The sequence below is a fragment of the Myotis myotis genome, unplaced genomic scaffold, assembly GCF_014108235.1.
Source record: "Myotis myotis isolate mMyoMyo1 unplaced genomic scaffold, mMyoMyo1.p scaffold_m19_p_19, whole genome shotgun sequence".
Lineage (NCBI taxonomy): Eukaryota > Metazoa > Chordata > Mammalia > Chiroptera > Vespertilionidae > Myotis > Myotis myotis.
Window position 1 is genome coordinate 812,536 of NW_023416323.1, and position 19,713 is coordinate 832,248.

General features: G+C 43.9%; 1 protein-coding gene across 1 annotated transcript; it reads left to right on the plus strand.

Annotated features, from left to right (window-relative positions):
• The first annotated feature begins 234 nt into the window (after window positions 1-234).
• LOC118674697 (zinc finger protein 227-like) lies at window positions 235-7,525 on the plus strand. The gene is given in 3 exon segments (XM_036346756.1): window positions 235-321; window positions 6,336-6,963; window positions 6,966-7,525. Coding segments are annotated over 3 exon segments (966 nt in total). The 3' UTR covers window positions 7,217-7,525.
• The last annotated feature ends 12,188 nt before the right edge of the window (window positions 7,526-19,713 follow it).

Consider the following 19,713-nt stretch of genomic DNA (forward strand, 5'->3'; position numbering starts at 1 on the left):
TAGTAACAGTGTTACTTATGAGAGGGAGCCTCCACACCAATGTAATAAAATTATTATTTTTTGTAATCATTGTGCCGGATGTCACCAATTTATTCTTACAAGGTTGTCAGAGGAGTCTGACAACGGGTTTCTCCATTAACTTTGGCTTAAGGAAAGGCCGACTCCATATACTCTGCCTGAAGAAGTATGCTTTCTATTTTTATTTTTTATAGGAAGATGCAAGGAGTGGGCGCTATGGAGGGCTCTCGGGGACAGTCTCACCTGATTCTTGTTCATCGAGTGGGACATCACCAGCTACAGCAGACAGAGTTCCCAGCTACTGTAGGGATTTGCTTACAAGAACTCTAAAGGTCGGTGTTTCCACGATTTTCTCAGGATGGCAGTGAGCAAAGAAACTCACTTTTTAAAAAATATATATATATATATTTCTTTATTGATTTCAGAGAAGAAGGGAGAGGGAGAGATAGAAACATCTATGATGAGAGAGAATCATTGATTGGCTGCCACCTGCACGCCCCCTAGTGGGGATTGAGCCTGCAACCTGGGCATGTGCCCTTGGCCGGTATTGAACCCAGGACCTCCCAGTCTGCAGGCCGACACTCTATCCACTGAGCCAAGCCGGATAGGGCTGTGGTCGGCAAACTGCGGTTCGTGAGCCACACGCGGCTCTTTGGCCCCTTGAGTGTGGCTCTTCCTAAGCCTTAGGAGTACCCTAATTAAGTTAATGACAATGTACCTACCTATGTAGTTTAAGTTTAGAAAATTTGGCTCTCAAAAGAAATTTCAATTGTTGTACTGTTGATATTTGGCTCTGTTGACTAATGAGTTTGCTGACCACTGGTAGGGTAAAGGGACTCACTTTTGGGTTTACTTTTCTGCTCTTCTTGCCTGTTCCTCACGGTTGCTGCCATACCTCCACTAGCATTTCTTCATATAGTGAACATCCTAAACAGGAAGGAAGGGAGGGGCTTTTATTTTTCATCTTGGAGAAAGCTCTTCCCCCACAATCCCTCAGAAGACTTGACCTAAGTAGGTGGGGCTGGGGAAGTGAACATCTGACATTTCAGCTCTGATTATGGAAGGTAGGCAGTTCGGATGACTCCAGATGGGAAAATGGCTTCTGCCACCAATTTACTTCTCAAAGCATCAGAAGCCACGGAGAGGTACAGCCATTGTCCTTAACCAAAGGCACCAACCAGAACGTGGCCCTGTGGCCTCCCCTCCATGTCTCTTCTGTTTGAGAAAATCCCTTTGCTTCTTGTTATGTATCTTTCTTCTTAAGATGTTCATGGAGAAATGTTTCCCAAGTAAAAGAAAGCGAGATGGAATTTGACATGGGAGAAGATCTTTTGAGAAAAATCTCATTAGCTCTCACCATGAGTTCTAGATCTTGACTCTCAGAAAGTTTTTTTAAGTGGGGGGCGGGAGGGGGTGCCCTGGCCGGTGTGGCTCAGTTGGTTGGGCATTGTCCTGAGCACTAAAATGTTGCTGGTTCTATTACCTTAAGTGAGAGCTGGAACCAGCAGGGCAGGTTATATTCACATATTGGACTTGTGCTTGGCAGGGCTCTGCCTTAGTGTCCAAACATTTCCAGTCCATTGCAACCAAAAGGAAGGGTAGTCCTCTCTGGAGGGCAGCAATGTAATTTTAGCAAATTCTAGGACAGGTTCAGCTGGGATGGTACAACAGAGTGAATAATTTTTATTCCCCCCCCCCCCCCCGCAATGGAGTAACAGAGGCTGGATGTACCCTTTTATCTCAAACAATTCTAAACCCAAACCAAATAGATGGAATAATAGTTTTCAGACCTTAGACAATAGGCAGAACAGGCTTCTTTCTGACCCTTAAGAGAAAGGAAGTGAATGAAACAAGTCCTGTGATTTACCAGCTGGAAGTCTAGAGGCAGCCCTGGCTGGGTAGGTCAGTTGCTTAGAGCATTGTATGGATATGCCAAGGTTTGGGTTTGATCCCCGGCCAGGGCACATGCAGGCATCAACCAATGCATGCGTAAGTAAGTGGAACAACAAACAGATGTTTCTCTCTCTCTCACTCTCCCTTCCTCACTCTCTCTAAAATCAATAAAAAATTTTAAGATTCAGAGGCAGTTCTCAGACCACAGAGCAGACAGCAGCCTTCACTCAGTTGAGGAGACAGATAGTAGAGTGCAGAGAGACCAGGGAGACTAGAATTTGTGACTTCAGAGATATGCAGATGAGTCCTCTCAAGTCTCTCATAATGAATTCAAATATTTTGGAATTCAACAACACACTTGGTAATAACCCATGGGACAAAGAAGAAATTGCAAGACAAATTAGAAAATATTTTAAACTGAACAAAACTGAAAATACAACATCCCAGTATTTGCGGGATGCAGTCAATAACTAAGGAAAATTTTATAGCGTTGAATTCTGGCTTTAGAAAAGAGGAAAGGTCTCAGATCTTTCACTTCCAGAAACTAAAACAGCCTGCGTGACATTGCTCAGTGGTTGAGTGTTGACCTATGAACCAGGAGGTGACTGGTTACTGGTCAGGGCACATGCTTTGGTTGCAGGCTCAATCCCTAGTGGAGGGCCTGCATGAAGCAGCCAATTGATGGTTCTCTCTTATCATTGATGTTTCTCTCTCCCTTCCTCTCTGAAATCAATAAAAATGTACTTTTTTAAAAAGAAACTAAAACAAATTATGCTCAAAGAAGGAAATGAGCAGAAATCGATGAAATAATAAGAAATGGGAAAGTGATTGAGAAAATTAATGAAACCAAAAGCTACACAATAAAATGGATAAACCTCTAACCAGAATTAAAAGACAGAAAATACAAATTACCAATTTTAGAAATGAAAGAGGAGACAGCATAACAGGCTCCACATACACTAAACGACTAATAAAAGAATACTGTATTAGGAACAACTTTATGCCAATAAGTTTTACAATTTGGGTGTGATCAACAAATTCCTTGAAAGATACAAAAGTTCCCTGAAGAAGAAATACGTAACAGAGAACATTTTGACTATTGCCAGATGGGAGGGGGGGTTGGGGGGGGGTGAAAAGGGTAAATGGATTAAGAAGTACAAATTGGGCCTGGCCAGCATGGCTCAGTAGTTGAGCATTAACCTATGAACCAGGAAGTCATGGTTCGATTTCCAGTCCAGGTGCATGCCCTGGTTGCGGGCTCAATCCCCAGTAGGGAGTGTGCAGGAGGTAGCCAATCAAGGATTCTCTCTCATCGATATTTCTCTCCCTTCCTCTCTGAAATCAATAAAAATACTTTTTTTAAAAAAAGAAAAAATGTACAAATTGGTTGTTACAAAATAGTTATGGGGATGTAAAGTATAGCATAGGGAATATAGTCAACAATATGCTAATAACTGTATGGTGTCAGATGGGTACTAGGCTCATTGTGATCACTTAATAAGGTATATAAATGTCTAATCACTATGTTGTACACCAATAATATAATATCGCATGTCAAGTATTAAAAAAACTAGTAGATATTCTTAATTATAGTAAATTTAAAGAATTTTTTATAATAAAAATAAACTTTTGCTCTGACACAAAAGCTAAGCAGTTACAAAATAGAATGATAGCAAAGACCAAATTTATAATAGCAACAAAAGGTAAAATACCTAGGAATAAATTTGATTTATGTGAATAAAACTTGAAACAATTGAGAGGCATAAAGAAGACTTGACAATATCAACTGTTCTTGTATAATAACTCTCAGTTTTATATAGCAGCTGGTTTCTCAACATTAATCCATAAATACAGTGGGATTCTAATAAAATTTCCAAGATAATTGTTTTCTTTATACGTGTGTGTGTGTGTGTGTGTGTGTGTGTGTGTGTGTGTGTGGAGAGAGAGAGAGAGATTTCAGAGAGGAAGGGAGAGGGAGAGAGAGAAATATCAATGATGAGAGAGAACCATTGATCAGTTGCCTCCTGCACACTTCCTACTGGGGATCGAGCCTGCAACCCCAGCATGTGCCCTTGACTGGAATTGAACCCAGGACCCTTCAGTCCGCAGGCCTCTATCCACTGAACCAAACCAGCTAGGGCTCCAAGATAGTTGTATTCAATGAAGCATGGGTTCTCAAATTCATGGTGTGAATAAAATTTTATGCCAAAGTAGGCACTTTTGAGGAACGGAAATTGTATTACTGTTGATTTGGGGAGAGAAAAATCGCCTCCTTGGGGAAAGAGTTTGGATAGCTGGGGAAAGTATGAGCCTCCCCAATTTCCCCAGTTTCCTGTCGTGTCACCAGGTCCTAGGATCTGCACACAACTCCCGCGGCCACTCTGCATACAGAGACTGCTGTCTTGCGCCTCCTGCAGGGGGGCAGAGACCTCCCGGAAATGGCAATACAATTGTGCCCTGGTGCGGAGGTTACCAGCATCGGTGTTGATCAGGTCCTATTCAGTTGGGTGCAGTTAACTCCATCCACACGGGTGATTCTGGTGGCCTCTGATCTCACTGGAGCCCTTCAGCCTGTTTGTCTGGACACGGGATGTCTATTATCTCCATTGCCTGAGATAGAAAGACGTTATTTCTTTTTCTCTGGTTTCTAGTAACTGGGCTAGTCACCTGCCGCTCTCTCATATTCTTTTTTTTTTAACACCCTCGGTCCCGTCAGAGGCTTGGTAACATGAGACAGTTTCCCTTAAAATGAAAAAAAAAAAAAAAAAAAAAAAGACAAGTATTCCCTGTTCATTTGAATGGTTAGAATTTAATATCCTTTGTTTAGGAGCTTAAGTATCTTAAGTCTTCCTGTGATTACAGTGGCCATGCCTACTCTGGCCAATGACCTGTTCCCAGGTGTGACTGACAAGCAAGTACCTTCCCTATTTCGCTGAGACTTAATGGGTATGCGTCTAAATTGCAGCTTCTTGCCCTAGCTGGTTTGGCGCAGTGGATAGAGCGTTGGCCTACAGACTGAAAGGTCCCAGGTTCAATCTCGGTCAGGGGCATATACCCAGCTTGCAGGCTTGATCCCCAGTAGGGGGCATGCAGTGATTCTCTCTCATCATTGATGTTTCTATCTCTCTCTCCCTCTCTGAAATCAATACAAATATATATATATATATATATATATATATATATATATATATATATATTTGATTTAATCAATACAAATATATATATATATATTTGATTTAATCAATACAAATATATATATATATATATATATATATATATATATATATATATATTTGATTTCTTACAGAGAGGAAGGGAGAGGGATAGAGAGTTAGAAACATCGATGAGAGAGAAACATCGATCAGCTGCCTCCTGCACACCCCCTACTGGGGATGTGCCCGAAATCAAGGTACATGCCCTTGACCGGAATCGAACCTGGGACGTTTCAGTCCACAGGCTGACACTCTATCCACTGAGCCAAACCAGTTAGGGCAATACAAATATATTTTAATAAATAAATTGCAGCTTCCTGGCAAAGCTGCACAAATACTGCACAAGTACACCCATACTATTTGGTCTTTCCTTTGCCCCTTTCCAGTGAATTAATAACCGGGTTAATTACAGTGGTGTCACCACTATGTGAAGTGGTGGAGGTCTGACGCTGTCACCTGCATTCAGGAAACAAGATTGGAACGAAGTAAAAGTATGTATTTGCAGAAGTTATGATTTTATACATAGAATCTTTAGGAATGTGAAGACATGCTTTTAGAGTAGATGACTATAGGAAGGTAACAGGCTGCAGGTTGATGTTCAAAAATCAATTGTGTTTCTATCTAGATGGTAGAAGCTAATAATTGAAAAATGAAATTAAAAAATAATTCCATTTATGTAGCATCAAAAATTAAAAACACTTCTAAAAAATTAAAATATGTAATTCCTATATACCAAACACTATAAAATGTGAAATTGTGGTTTATAATAAATGTACATTCTGGCCTCTGTCCATGGTTCTGGGTTCATAGCTTCCCAAATCCTAAGGGAGAGAGCAGCAGGAACATCATTTGTTACAATATTTGGTCTGTTATCCTCAAATCCTGAAATGGCTTCAGAGACATAGAGGGGACATGGGCGTCATGCTACTCATGATAAGCTCCTTGCAACCACGCCCGAGTGTTTGTTAAGGAGGTTACTTTTGGAAAGCACTGTTGTCAGAAAGTTGGGGGCTGGTTGTCAGATGAACCACCTGTGGTTGGAGAGTTGGAACTTTCAGTTGCAAACCCTGGAACTCTCAGGAGGGAGAGGGGCCGGGGGGTTCAGTCACCAATGGTTGATGGTTTACTCCACCACAGTGCCCATGCAGCAACGCCGCCATAAAGACCTATACACTCCTGTGGATGTGACAGCTGTGGCAAGGGGTTCCGTAGCAGCACAGTCTCACATTCATTGCAGAACTCACACTGGAGAGAAACCCTATAAAAGTGAAGAGTGCGGCAAGGGCTTTGGTTAATCTTCGTGTTCATCAGAGGGTCCACAGGGGTGAGAAGCCCTATATCTGTGAGGAGTGCGGGAAGGGCTTCACTCAGGCCGCCCACTATCACATCCATCAGAGGGTCCACACTGGGGAGAAACCTTATAAGTGTGATGTCTGTGGGAAGGGCTTCAGCCACAATTCACCATTAATATGCCACCGGAGACTCCACACTGGAGAGAAACCGTACAGATGTGAGGTGTGTGGGAAAGGCTTTACTCGCAATACGGACCTTCACATCCATTTTCGGGTCCACACAGGAGAGAAACCCTACAGATGTGAGGAGTGTGGGAAGGGCTCCAGCCAGGCTTCCAACCTTCAAGTCCATCAGAATGTCCACACTGGGGAGAAGCCATACACATGTGATGTCTGTGGCAAGGGCTTTAGGTACAGCTCACAGTTTCTGTACCATCAGAGAGGCCACACTGGGGAGAAACCTTACACATGTGAGGAGTGTGGGAAAGGCTTTGGTAGGAGCTTGAATCTTCGCCATCATCAGAGGGTGCACACTGGAGAGAAGCCCCACAGTGTGAGGAGTGTGGAAAGTCCTTCAGTCTCCCCTCAAATCTTAGAGTCCATCTGAGTGTTCACCTTCGGGAGAAACTGTTTAAATGTGAGGAGTGTGGGAAGGGCTTCAGTCAGAGTTCACGACTTCAGGCCCATCTGAGAGTCCACACTGGAGAGAAACCGTACACGTGTGACGTATGCGGGAAGGACTTCAGTCACCATTCACGTCTCACGCACCATCAGAAAGTCCACTCTGGCAAGAATCGTTAAGAATGAGAAATGTGTTCATGCTTCCAGTCAGGTTGTACATCTAGTTTTTGGAGAGTGTTTTGGGGATAAAACACTATAACGTTTTGTGAGTGGAAAGGGGTTTCTTCATCACTTGGAATCTAATAAATACATAAAAATGTTGATATAAAACCATAGTAACAGGAATAGGACTGGTATTCAGGGGAGAAATATGTTGTAACCCTCCTGGTAAAGTCCAATTGATAGAAATTATCTTTCTTTTAAAAAAATATTTTTATTGCTCTAGCTCAGGTGTGGGCAACCCCTGGCACGCGTGCCAAACATGGCACACCAGTAACTTTTGCTGGCACACAAAACCCTCTCTTATAATCTTCCATTTACAATTTTTGTGAACATTTGAATGGCTTAAATGTTAAATTACAGGAACTGGCAAGACACTTGATGTTATGTTTGGTTACATAAAGGCTTTTGAAAAGAAACTGGAAGTCTTTAAGAGGGATGCGGGTGGTGAGAGATTTAGATATTTCCCAAACCTCAAGAGGCACATCAAAGACCTCCCAAAAAATGACAGAACAGACTGTCAAAGCCTTCAAAAGCTGTTTTTAAACATCATTGAGTCAACTATTGAGCAGTTCTTCTAAATTCAGAGAACTGGAAGAGACAGCAAAATTCATGAGGTTTCCAGACAGCATGAAACTGGAGGAACTAAACTTACAAATGTTTTCATGGATAGACATGGCTGACTTTGAAATGCAGTTGATTGAATTTCAGAGTAGCTCAATTTGGAAGCAGAAATTTATCGACCTTAGAGTTGACTTGGAAAACATTGAAAAAAAGCGATTAGAGACAAGAGTACCAGAGAGAAGTGTTGAAAACGAACTATTGAGCACTTGGAATGCCATTCCAGAAAATTTTTTCTGTTTAAAAAACTTTGCAACAGCGTTACTCTCCATGTTTTCATCCACACACGCTTGTGAATCTTTGTTCTCAGTGATGAATTTTGTTAAGTCTCGTAATAGGAGTAGCCTGACGGATGAAAGTAGTAGTCGTGCATATCTCTGCACGAAATATAAACCTGATGTAAAATCTCTGTCATCAGTGATGCAGCAGCAAAAGTCCCACTGATAATATCAAACGGAGTCATAAAGTTTTCTGTCGGACTATCAGTGTACATGTACACATTAAAAAATAAATGTATTTTTCATCATCATATACTGTGTTATTGTCGCTCGAATGAATTTTATTATTTCTTCAAGGTTCTTCACATACGTACACCTTAAGAGATATCAAGTAGGCGTAACGTGTTCTCAAAAAATTAGGGTTGGCACGCAGAAGAATTTTGAGTCAGAGATTTTGCTAGTTTTGGCACGCACTCACCAAAAGGTTGCCCACCCCTGCCCTAGCTGGTTTGGCTTAATGGATAGAGCATCGGCCTGCAGACTGAAGGATCTCAGGTTCTATTCCAGTCAAGGGCACATGCCCGGGTTGTGGGCTCCATTCCTAGTAGGGGGTGTGCAGGAAGCAGCGGATCAATGATTCTCTGTCATCATTGATGTTTCCCTGTCTCTCCCTCTCCCTTCCTCTCTGAAACCAATAAAAATATATTAAATATATATATTTTTAATAATATATTAAGTATATATTTTTAATAATATATATTTTTATTGGCAATATTATATATTACAGAATATCTATATATTCTAGTAATCTCTAAATAGTGGTATCTTGTATTTTTTTGTGTTCCAATGAAAGATTATTATGGACACTGACCAGGAATCGAACCGTGACCTCCTGGTTCATAGGTCGATGCTCAACCACTGGGCCACACCAGCCAGGCTGATATAAATGATCTTTCAAAGTGAGTACATGCCAAAAGAGAATGTGTGAAAAGGATATTTGCCACGTATTAGCTAGTTTTGAGGGGATCAGGGAAAGTTTTGGGTTATTTCCCCATTAACTTCCATTTTTTTATGTATTTACAGGGACCATTATTTTTATTACAGCTTAAAAGCTTTGAAAAATGAAATGAATAAAGTAACTGACTAAATATTTTCTGTGGCCAAGAACTCATAATATGATTCTTTATATCATACAGTATATTGGATTAAAATTAAGGAATATATCCCCAGAGGTGAATCTTTGCTCTTCAGAAGTAAATTTTTGTCTGCTGCAGATTATATATATATATATATATATATATATATATATATATATATATATATAAAAGAACATTTGCCCTGGCCAGAGTGGCTCAGATGGTTGAGCATTGTCCTTTGCACCAAAAGTTTTCCCATTCAAAGCCTGGTTAATCTCTTCCCATCCTATTCCCTTTCCTTCCCCTTCCTTTTTTTGAAATTTATTTTTTGGTAGGTGACAGAATTAAAATCAACTTATGGAATCTTCAAGGTGTATATTGCCTCTGGCAGAATTTAATTATTCTCCATATGAATATCTAGTTGTTCCTATGCCAGTTACCAAAGTTTTTCCCCATTCCCCACTACTTTGCAGTACCACCTTTAAGGAAAATGAGTAATCTATATATATAAAAGGCTAATATGCAAAGTGTCACTTCAGGAGTTCCACCGGGAGATAGGGAGTTCGATCACTCGCTATGATGTGCGCTGACCACCAGGGAGCAACGTGGAACAAAGGAAGGCCCCGGCCGGCATCTGGGGAAGGGAGGTCCCGGCCAGCAGCCAGAAGGCCCTGATCGGCCCTGATTGCTGGCCAGGCCTAGGGACCCTACCTGTGCACAAATTTTGTGCACTGGGCCTCTAGTCTATACATAATTACAGGTCTGTCTTGGCCTCAATTTTCTTTGATTGCTCTATTTTTCAATACTCTTAACAATACCGTAGTGCATTAATTACCATAGCTTTGCAAGGAGTCTTGGTATTTGGTAGAGGAGGTCTTCTCATCTTGCTCTCTCTTAAGGTTTCTTGGCAGCTTAAGAAACACCCATAAGGGGAAACCAAGATGGCGGCATAGGTTAACGCCGGAGATCGCTGCCTCAAACAACCACTTCAGAGATATAACTAAAGGACAGAACGGCCATCACCCAGAACCACGGGAAGGCTGGCTGAGTGGAAATTCTACAACTAGGAGGAAAGAGAATATCATACCCAGACTCAGAGGAGGCGCAGTGCTGAAGTGAAATACTCAGGTGCGAGTGTGCGCGCGGAGCGGGCTGGCGGCGGAGGGCGCGGTTGTTGTTTTCAATCAGGAGGGAGTTTCAGACTCTGAGCTCCAGATCCGGGCGAGTCTCTGGGGACCGAGACTCAAACGGGAGAAACGGGACTGTCTGGCTTCGGTCGGAACTCGAAGGCAGCTTTCTCTCCGAGGTTTGCAGCCATTGCTGGGGCTCTGAGAGGCAGAGCCCCTGGGGAAGGAACTGAGAGTCGCCATAACTGCTTGTTCCGCCTGCCCTGTAGATCCCCGGGGACCCGCCCCGCCCAAGCCCTGCACAGAACCATTTGCCGGATAGCCTCAGGCAAACGCTGGATTAGCACCGCCCTAGAGATCCAGCACAGAAGCCCTCCCACTACAGACACAGCAGACTCTCATAGCCAGTTAGCCTGGAGGTCAAATCACCCCGGTATTGCCGACATCAATCAAGGCTTAAAGGCAACAAGACTGCGGACAAAGACCACTAGGGGGTGCACCAAGAAAGCATAAAAAATGCGGAGACAAAGAAACAGGACAAAACTGTCAATGGAGGATATTGAGTTCAGAACCACACTTTTAAGGTCTCTTAAGAACTGTCTAGAAGCTGCCGATAAACTTAGTAAGGCCCTCGAAAAGACTGGTGAGACCGCCGATAAATGTAGTGAGATCCTCAAGAAATCTAATGAGACCCTCGATGTTGTGATAAAGAACCAACTAGAAATTAAGCATACACGGACTGAAATAACGAATATTATACAGACTCCCGACAGCAGACCAGAGGAGCGCAAGAATCAAGTCAAAGATTCGAAATGCGAAGAAGCAAAAAACACCCAACTGGAAAAGCAAAGTGAAAAAAGAATCCGAAAATATGAAGATAGTGTAAGGAGCCTCTGGGACTGCTTCAAGCGCACCAACATCAGAATTATAGGGGTGCCAGAGGATGAGAGAGAGCAAGATATTGAAAACCTATTTAAAGAAATAATGACAGAAAACTTCCCCCACCTGGTGAAAGAAATAGACCTACAGGTCCAGGAAGCGCAGAGAACCCCAAACAAAAGGAATCCAAAGAGGACCACACCAAGACACATCATAATTAAAATTCCAAGAGCAAAAGACAAAGAGAGAATCTTAAAAGCAGCAAGAGAAAGAAACCCAGTTACCTACAAGGGAATACCCATACGACTGTCAGCTGATTTCTCAACAGAAACTTTGCAGGCCAGAAGGGAATGGCAAGAAATATTCAAAGTGATGAATACCAAGAACCTACAACCAAGATTACTTTATCCAGCAAAGCTATCATTCAGAACGGAAGGTCAGATAAAGAGCTTCACAGATAAGGAAAAGCTAAAGGAGTTCATCACCACCAAACCAGTATTATATGAAATGCTGAAAGGTATCCTTTAAGAAGAGGAAGAAGAAAAAAAAAAAAGGTAAAGATACAAATTATGAACAACAAATATGCATCTATCAACAAGTGAATCTAAGAATCAAGTGAATAAATAATCTGATGAACAGAATGAACTGGTGATTATAATAGAATCAGGGACATAGAAAGGGAATGGACTGACTATTCTTGGGGGGGAAAGGGGTGTGGGAGATGCGGGAAGAGACTGGACAAAAATCGTGCACCTATGGAAGAGGACAGTGGGTGGGGAGTGAGGACGGAGGGTGGGGCGGGAGCTGGGAGGAGGGGAGTTATGGGGGGAAAAAAAAGAGGAACAAATGTAATAATCTGAACAATAAAGATTTAATTAAAAAAAAAAAAAGAAAGAAACACCCATAAAGTATTCTTTCTTAAAAATGAATCAAATTGAGCCCTAGCTGGTTTGCCTTGGTGGATAGAGCGTCGGCCTGTGGACTGGAGGGTCCCAGGTTTGATTCCGGTCAAGGGCATGCACCTTGGTTGCGGACACATCCCCAGCAGGGGGTGTGCAGGAGGCAGCTGATCGATGTTTCTCTCTCATTGATGTTTCTGACTCTATATCTCTCTCCCTTCCTCTCTGTAAAAAATCAATAAAATATATTTTTTTAAAAAGAATCAAATTGAGCCTCTAATCCCAACCATTGGTTTCAAAAAAAATGGAGAAATATCTGTGACAACATGAATGAAAATGCAGGGCGTTATGTTAAGTGAAATAAGCCGGACAGAGAAAGGCCAATACTGCACGGTAGAAGTATATGTGAAATCTCGGGGAAAATAATAAAAGCCAACCTCCCAGAAACAGAGTAGAACGGTGGTGGTTGCCTGAGGGATGCAGGTGGGGTGGGGGAATGGGGAGAGATTGGTGAATGGGTGCAAACCTATGTTGACTACAGTTGAAATTTGTTGACAGAGTAGATCTTAAAGGTTCTCACCATAAAAAAGAACAAAAAAGCAATGTGAGGTGATGGATGAATTGGATTGTGGGAATTCTTTCACAATGTACTTACACATATAAATTCATCACATACATTTTAAGTATATTATAATTTTTAATTTTTTTCATTTATCAGTATTAGAGAGAGAGGGGATAAAGGCAGAGAGAGAGAGAGAAAGAGAGAGAAATTGACTTGTTCCTCCATCCATAATGCATTTATTGGCTGCTTCTTGTATGCGCCCTGACAGGAGATCGAACCCGAAACCCTGGTGTATTGGGGCAATGCTCTCAACAATGAGACTCCTGGCCTGGGCATAAATATATATTACAATTTTATTTGTCAATTATACTTCAATAAATGTGCAAAAGAAAAGAGAAAGAATTGAATTTGTTACAGTTATCTGAGAAGGATCCCAGACTTCCACACCTACTTTTTGAATAATCATGGCTCATTTCAACCACCTTGTATAAAAATAAAACATCCCATCATATTTATGATGTCAAGAGCAGGCTGGATGTAGATGGTGAGACATTTGAAGCGTGAGCTAAAGAAAAACATTTTCAATGTTTATTGTCGGCTTTTCTTTTTCAAATACAGTGTAGTATTTCCTTCAGTTTCTTGACAGTGCATTTCTTTCATTTGCCAGAAAACTAATTTCAAAACCAGCATTTAAAATGAAGAAAAATGAAAAACTTAGGTATTTGTTTTGTGGGTTGGTGAGAGGTTACTTTTCCTATTTGTGTGTCTTCAGCATTTCGGAATGAATAGCTCCCAGAAGATAAACTGTCAGAGTTCAGGATGCATCCAGGCACAAGTAGACTAAAGAAAGCAACAACATCAAACCGACAGTAAGAAATTCAGCCACGGTCACTGTTTTTGTTTTTAATCCTCATGCAAGGATTTTTTCCCATTGATTCTTTTATTGATTTTTTAGAGAGCAAGGGAGAGGGATAGAGAGAGACAGAAACATGGATGAGAGAGAAACGTCATCCATCAGCTTCCTCCTGCACACCCCCTACTGGGGATGGAGCCAGCAACCAGGGCATGTGCCCTGACCAGGAATCAGAGAGCTGGCCTCTTGGTTCCTGGGTCGATGCTCAACCACTGTGTCACATTGGCGGGGCTCCATTGACTCTTAAGAGAGAGTGGAAGGCCCGGCCAGCGTGGCTCAGTGGTTGAGCGTCAACCCAGGAACCAGGAGGTCACGGTTTGATTCCCGGTCAGGGCACATGCCTGGGTTATGGGCTTGATCCCCAGTGTGGGGCGTGCAGGAGGCAGCTGATCCATGATTCTCTCTCATCATCGATGTGTCTCTCTCTCTCTCTCTCTCTCTCTCTCTCTCTCTCTCTCTCTCTCTCCCCCCCCCTCCCTTCCTCTCTGAAATCAATAAAAAAATAATTTAAAAAAAGAGAGAGAGAGTGGAAGGGAGGGAGAGAGGGAGGGAAAGAGGGGAGGGAGAGAGGGGAGAGAGGGGAGAGAGAGAGAGATTGAGGATTGGCTGCCTCCCGCACTGCGGATCCAATTTATCATCCAGGGAGAGCCCTTGACTGGGAATGGAACCCATGACCCTTCCTTCGAGGGCTGCTGCTCTAACTACTGGGGACACTGGCCACGGCACAGCCACAGTTACTTTTCAGTCACACTATTTGTGCTCTGATTTTTAAAAGTCAGGGAAAAGGAAAGAAGGAAAAGATAAAGAAAAAAAAAAAAAGAGGTCAGGTGCTAATAGTGCCTGAGAACTGACTGAAGTGAACCATCTTATGCATTTTTTTAAAAAAGTGGCAACCTAGCCCTGGCCGGTGGCTTAGTGGTTAGGTCGTTGGCCCAGGCACCTAAGGGTGGCGGGTTCCATTCTAGGTCAAGGGCATGTACCTAGGTTTCGGGTTTGCTCCCCACCCTCAGGGCGCTGGGGAAAGGCAACCGGTGGATGTTTCTCTCTCCCCGCCCTCTCTCCCTTCCACTCTTTCTGAAAAGCAATGGGGAAAAAATCCTCAGGTGAGGATTAAGGAAAAGAACAACCCACACCACCAATTTTTTAAAAATATATTTTTATTGATTTCAGAAAGGAAGGAAGAGGGAGATAGATAGGAACATCCGCCCTGACTGGTTTGGCTCAATGGATAGAGCATCGGCCTGCGGACTCAGGGGTCCCAGGTTCGATTCCAGTCAAGGGCATGTACCTTGGTTGCGGGCACATCCCCAGTAGGGAGTGTGCAGGAGGCAGCTGATCGATGTTTCTCTCTCATCGATGTTTCTAACTCTCTATCCCTCTCTCTTTCTCTGTAAAAAATCAATAAAATATATTTTTAAAAAAACAAAAACCTTTCTTCCTTAAAAAAAGGAAAAGAAAAAAAAAAAGAAACATCCTTGATGAGAATCATGGATCAGCTGCCTCCTGCAAGTCCCCCACTGGTGATCAATCCCAAAACCCTGGGATGTGCTCTTGAAAGATTCGAACCTGGGACCTTTCAGTTCGCAGGCCCACGCTTGATCCACTGAGCAACCGGCCAGGCAGGCCACAGGTGTTTGTAGTTGTTGTTTTTAAGTGGTGACCTAAGGAAAGCGCTGCCGTGTGGAGGATTCTGGGAATTGTAGTCCCGGAGCGCCAGGCAGGCCGAGCCACTTCCGCTCTAGGAGCGGGAGCCGCAGCCCTGGTTTCGCTGCGGGACTGTGCGGAGCGCCGGCCGCTCTCTGTGCCTTCTGAGGGGAGTGAGTGCGGCTCCGTCCCCTCCCGGCTCGCCTGGGCCTGGCGCCCGCAGGTGCCTCTTGCTCGGAGGAACAGAAGCCGCGTTGGCAGGTCTGTGCCTGCTCCTCGGATGGAGTTGGGGGCGGGCCGGGGTCCCCGATTCCAGGCTTGAGGGTCTCGGGGGGCCCGTTCCCTCGCCTCCCTTACTGCTGCGCGCTCTGCCGCCTCCTGATGATGCCTTGAAGAGTTATTTAATTGCTCCATTTCTCCCACCTGGAGTGCAGTTAATGGTAGGGCGCTGGAGGCGGACCGGCCCAGCCACCCCCAGCCCAGTGTGCGGGTTCCTGACTTCCTGCGGGGAGATTTCACAGCAAGAGTGGGGGTTACCTTGAGAGTCTGTTGACTAATGCTGGGGACCGTAAAGAGTTCAGGAGAAAGAAAATACGAAGTCCGTGCCAGATATAAGGGGTGGGCACGCTCCACAGAGGGCCTGGGGCTGGCTTCCTTTCTGTTGGGGGGTTTTAGCTGCTTTCCAGAGGCGGGATTTTTAGGGGGGACGGAGGGTGGCTAGCTGAGGGTCTCAATAGAAGATTCATCAGCTTTCCAGGTGTGCCTTTCAGGGTGAGGGCGCCACTGCTTCAGCGGTTCTCAACCTGTGGCCTCTTTGGGGGTCGAACGACCCTTTCTCAGGGGTCGCCTAAGACCATCAGAAAACACATATATAATTACATATTGTTTTTGTGATGAATCACTATGCTTTCATTATGTTCAATTTGTAACAATGAAAATACATCCTGCATATCAGATATTTACATTGCGATTCATAACAGTAGCAAAATTACAGCTATGAAGTAGCAACGAAAATGATTTTATGGTTGGGGGTCACCACAACACGAGGAACCGTATTAAAGGGTCTCGGCATCAGGAAGGTTGAGAGCCACTGCACTGCTTGGTCAGCCCAGGGCAGGGGTCATCAGTCATTGCCGCTGGCCCTGGCCTCCCTGCCCTGGTTTTGCAGCTTTTCTGGGCCCGGAGCTGAAGTACAACTGAATCCTATATGTTCTCTCTAGAGAGGGAAGCTCAGGGGGGAGGTAAACCCATGACCCTGCTTTCTGCCTGGGTGACCTTCTAGATCGGGCTGTAAATTGCGGTATCAGTTTTATCAACAGAAGAAACACTCAAACTTACAGAGAATATACGTTTATCTGAGCCAAATTATCGACAATTGTCAGGAAGCAAAATCTCAACGGCTTGTAATTACTACATTACAGTCAAGAGAAGGTGCAAGTGGGTTGCATGAAATGCATTGGTGAGGGATTACGGAGGTGAGAGAAAGCAAGGCGGGGGAAACCTCTGGTATTGGATGAAAAGTAAAAGGATAGACACATCTTTTCATAGGTGGGTGCAGGATACCTACCAGTCAGCAATTAACAGGATAAAAATAACAATGAGGATTTGTAGTCTCTGCTCTGGTGCGTAGGCTGAACCCTGCAGGGTCTGGAAAAAGGGAAGTGACCCTGGCATTTCAAAGGTATGTTATCTTAGACTCTGCTGATGTAAAGATAGACTTTTGTCAGGAAAGATTCTAGCCCAGGACAAGCCATAAACTGCTTTTAGTTTAAAAGTTTTAATTTCAGCCCTAACGGGTTTGGCTCTGTGGATAGATTATCAGCCTGAGAACTGAAGGGTCCGGGTTTGATTCCGGGGCACATGCCCGGGTTTCTGGCTCAATCCCCAGTAGGGGGTGTGCAGGAGGCAGCCGATCAATGATTCTCTGTCATCATTGATGTTTCTCTCTCTCTTTCTCCCTTCCTCTCTGAAATTAATAAAAACATATTTTTTTAAAAAAAGTTTTAATTTCAGACCATCCTTGTGGTTACTTTAGGTCTCTGAGTTTGCAAGGCTGCCATGTAGGCCTCGCCTGAGCTTGTCAGGTTAGCGTGTGGCCCCTTTTGGCCCATAATTTGTTGAGTTATCTGTCTGTATCCCCATTCTACTCGCCGAGGAGTTTTCCTACCCTCCCACTACTCTCCTGCCTCAGTAGTACCTCCCTAGGAGGGGTGTTGTGAGATTCAGGTGAAGTAAAAAGGTGTAAAAATGCTTAGACATTATCCATCTATTATTTCTGTTGGAGAAGCACTCTGTCCCTGAAAGCTTCTGTGATGAGCCTGAGTTCCAGCTGCAGCCCACTGGCCCTTCTCTGCCCCCAGGGGCGTGCAGCTCCTCCTGGATTGCTAATGCCTCCCCACCCTTTTCAAAAGGAAGAAGTGGGTCTCCTCCCCAGCTGGTGCCTGGAGGATGTCCACTGTGCTTCATCCTGGACCAGAGATTCAGTTGTGCCATCTTCCAACCTCTTTTCCTCTTTCAGCTGTGACTTCTCAAGGAGGGTGCAGAGAGGAGGAGGGAGTGACCCCCTGGCTCCTGGTAACACTGTCCCAACGTGGGAAAGTTTAACAAGCTGTGCGTCATTTCTGTTCTCAATAGGGAAGCAGACTTCTTTCACTCATTAGAAAAAATTTTTCTATTGGGCAACCCAGCACTGACTTCCGGTGTTCGGTCGAACCTTGGTCATTGTGGACGTTACAGACCCTGGCTATATATATATATATATATATATATATATATATATACACACACACACACACACACACATATATATGTATATATGTATATATACATAGATATTTACTATAGGCATATTCTGATTATTGAGTTAATATGTGCTCATCGTAGAGAACTTGAGAAATAGCTGAAGGAAGCCAAACATTACCCATGACCCCACAAGTGAATATGTCACTTTTACAGATGACCTTGATGTTGTTTGAGCAAAGCAAGTAAAATAAGAAACCCAGAAAAAGAAATTGGAAACGGAGTTCATCCTCTCCTCCTCCCATTTGGGAACTACAGGTTTAGAATGGCCCAACTCAAAGCAAACTCAGACATTGACTAGTCCAGCCCTTCACCAACTACCCAGTGGAGTGTGCTTTCAGTCAGTCTTTGATTCCATGGGTTTTGAGTACTCACTCTACTCTAGATTCTAAGGATTAGATGATGTGGTAATGATCTCATAGGCCAGTGGTTCTCAACCTTGGCAGCACATTAGAATCACATGGGAATCTTGTTTAAATCCTGATTTCTGGGCCTCATCCTCTGGAAATTCTGTTTCTTTGTTACTAATGTTGTGGCCTCACCTCATAACAAACAGAATTTCCGGAGGACAAGGCCCAGAAATCAGGATTTTAAAAAGATTCCCAGGTGCCCTAGCCGGGTTGCTCACTGGATAGAGCGTCGGCCTGGGGACTGAAGGGTCCCAGGTTCAATTCCGGTCAAGAGCATGTACCTTGGCTGCAGGCGCATCCCCAGTAGGGGGTGTGCAGGAGGCAGCTGGTCGATGCTTCTCTCTCATCGATGTTTCTAACTCTATCCCTCTCCCTTCCTCTCTGTAAAAAAATCAATAAAATATATATTTAAAAAAAAAAGATTCCCAGGTGATTCTAATGTGCAGCCAAGGTTGAGAACCACTCTCATAGGCAAACCGGTTGTTTACCCTCTAATTATCCCCCAACGTGCCCAGGTGATGGAGGGCTTCTCAGAGTGGCTGGCAGACAGTAGGCAGGTGGTGAGCAGGTGATTGGCGGGTGGCCAGCTAGCCAGGCGCCCCAGACCCCACTTGCTTTCTTTCACTAAATACTGTGAAATGTCAGGTCTCCTTGCAAAGCTCCTTTATTGAGCAGAGTAGGAGAGTGCAGCAAAATGAAGAGGCAGAGCAAGGGAATTGGACGTTATAAAGGGAATTGCTTCCAGGCTTTGAGAAGCGGATGCATTGCTCTCATTCCCACCACAGTCCTTCTGCCGGAAGTAGGACGGCCCATGAACATGAGTAGCTCTCAGGCATTGCATCCGTATTTGAATGTATTGACAAAGCTGTGAGCTAGACAATGGTACGATCCCCACTTGATAGATGTGGAATAGGCACAAAGGGCTAGTGGGTCAGAAGGATCAGTAGTGGGATCCTGGCGATATGCCCCACCCAGACCTGTTGGCCTCTGAGTTTTACTCTGTGGTCATGACCAGTGCATTCCAGGGCCTTTGATTTCCCACGGGACCCAGGAGAGCGATGACCCTGGACTCTGTGCTATTAGCCTTACTGCTTGGAGCTGGGCAGGCAGTTCGCTGCACTAGGGCCCCTGGCTGAGAGTTTACTGCTAAGGGCCAAAGGAGGGGGTCACTTTTTTAAAAAAATATATTTTATTGATTTTTTACAGAGAGGAAGGGAGAGGGATAGAGAGCTAGAAACATCGATGAAAGA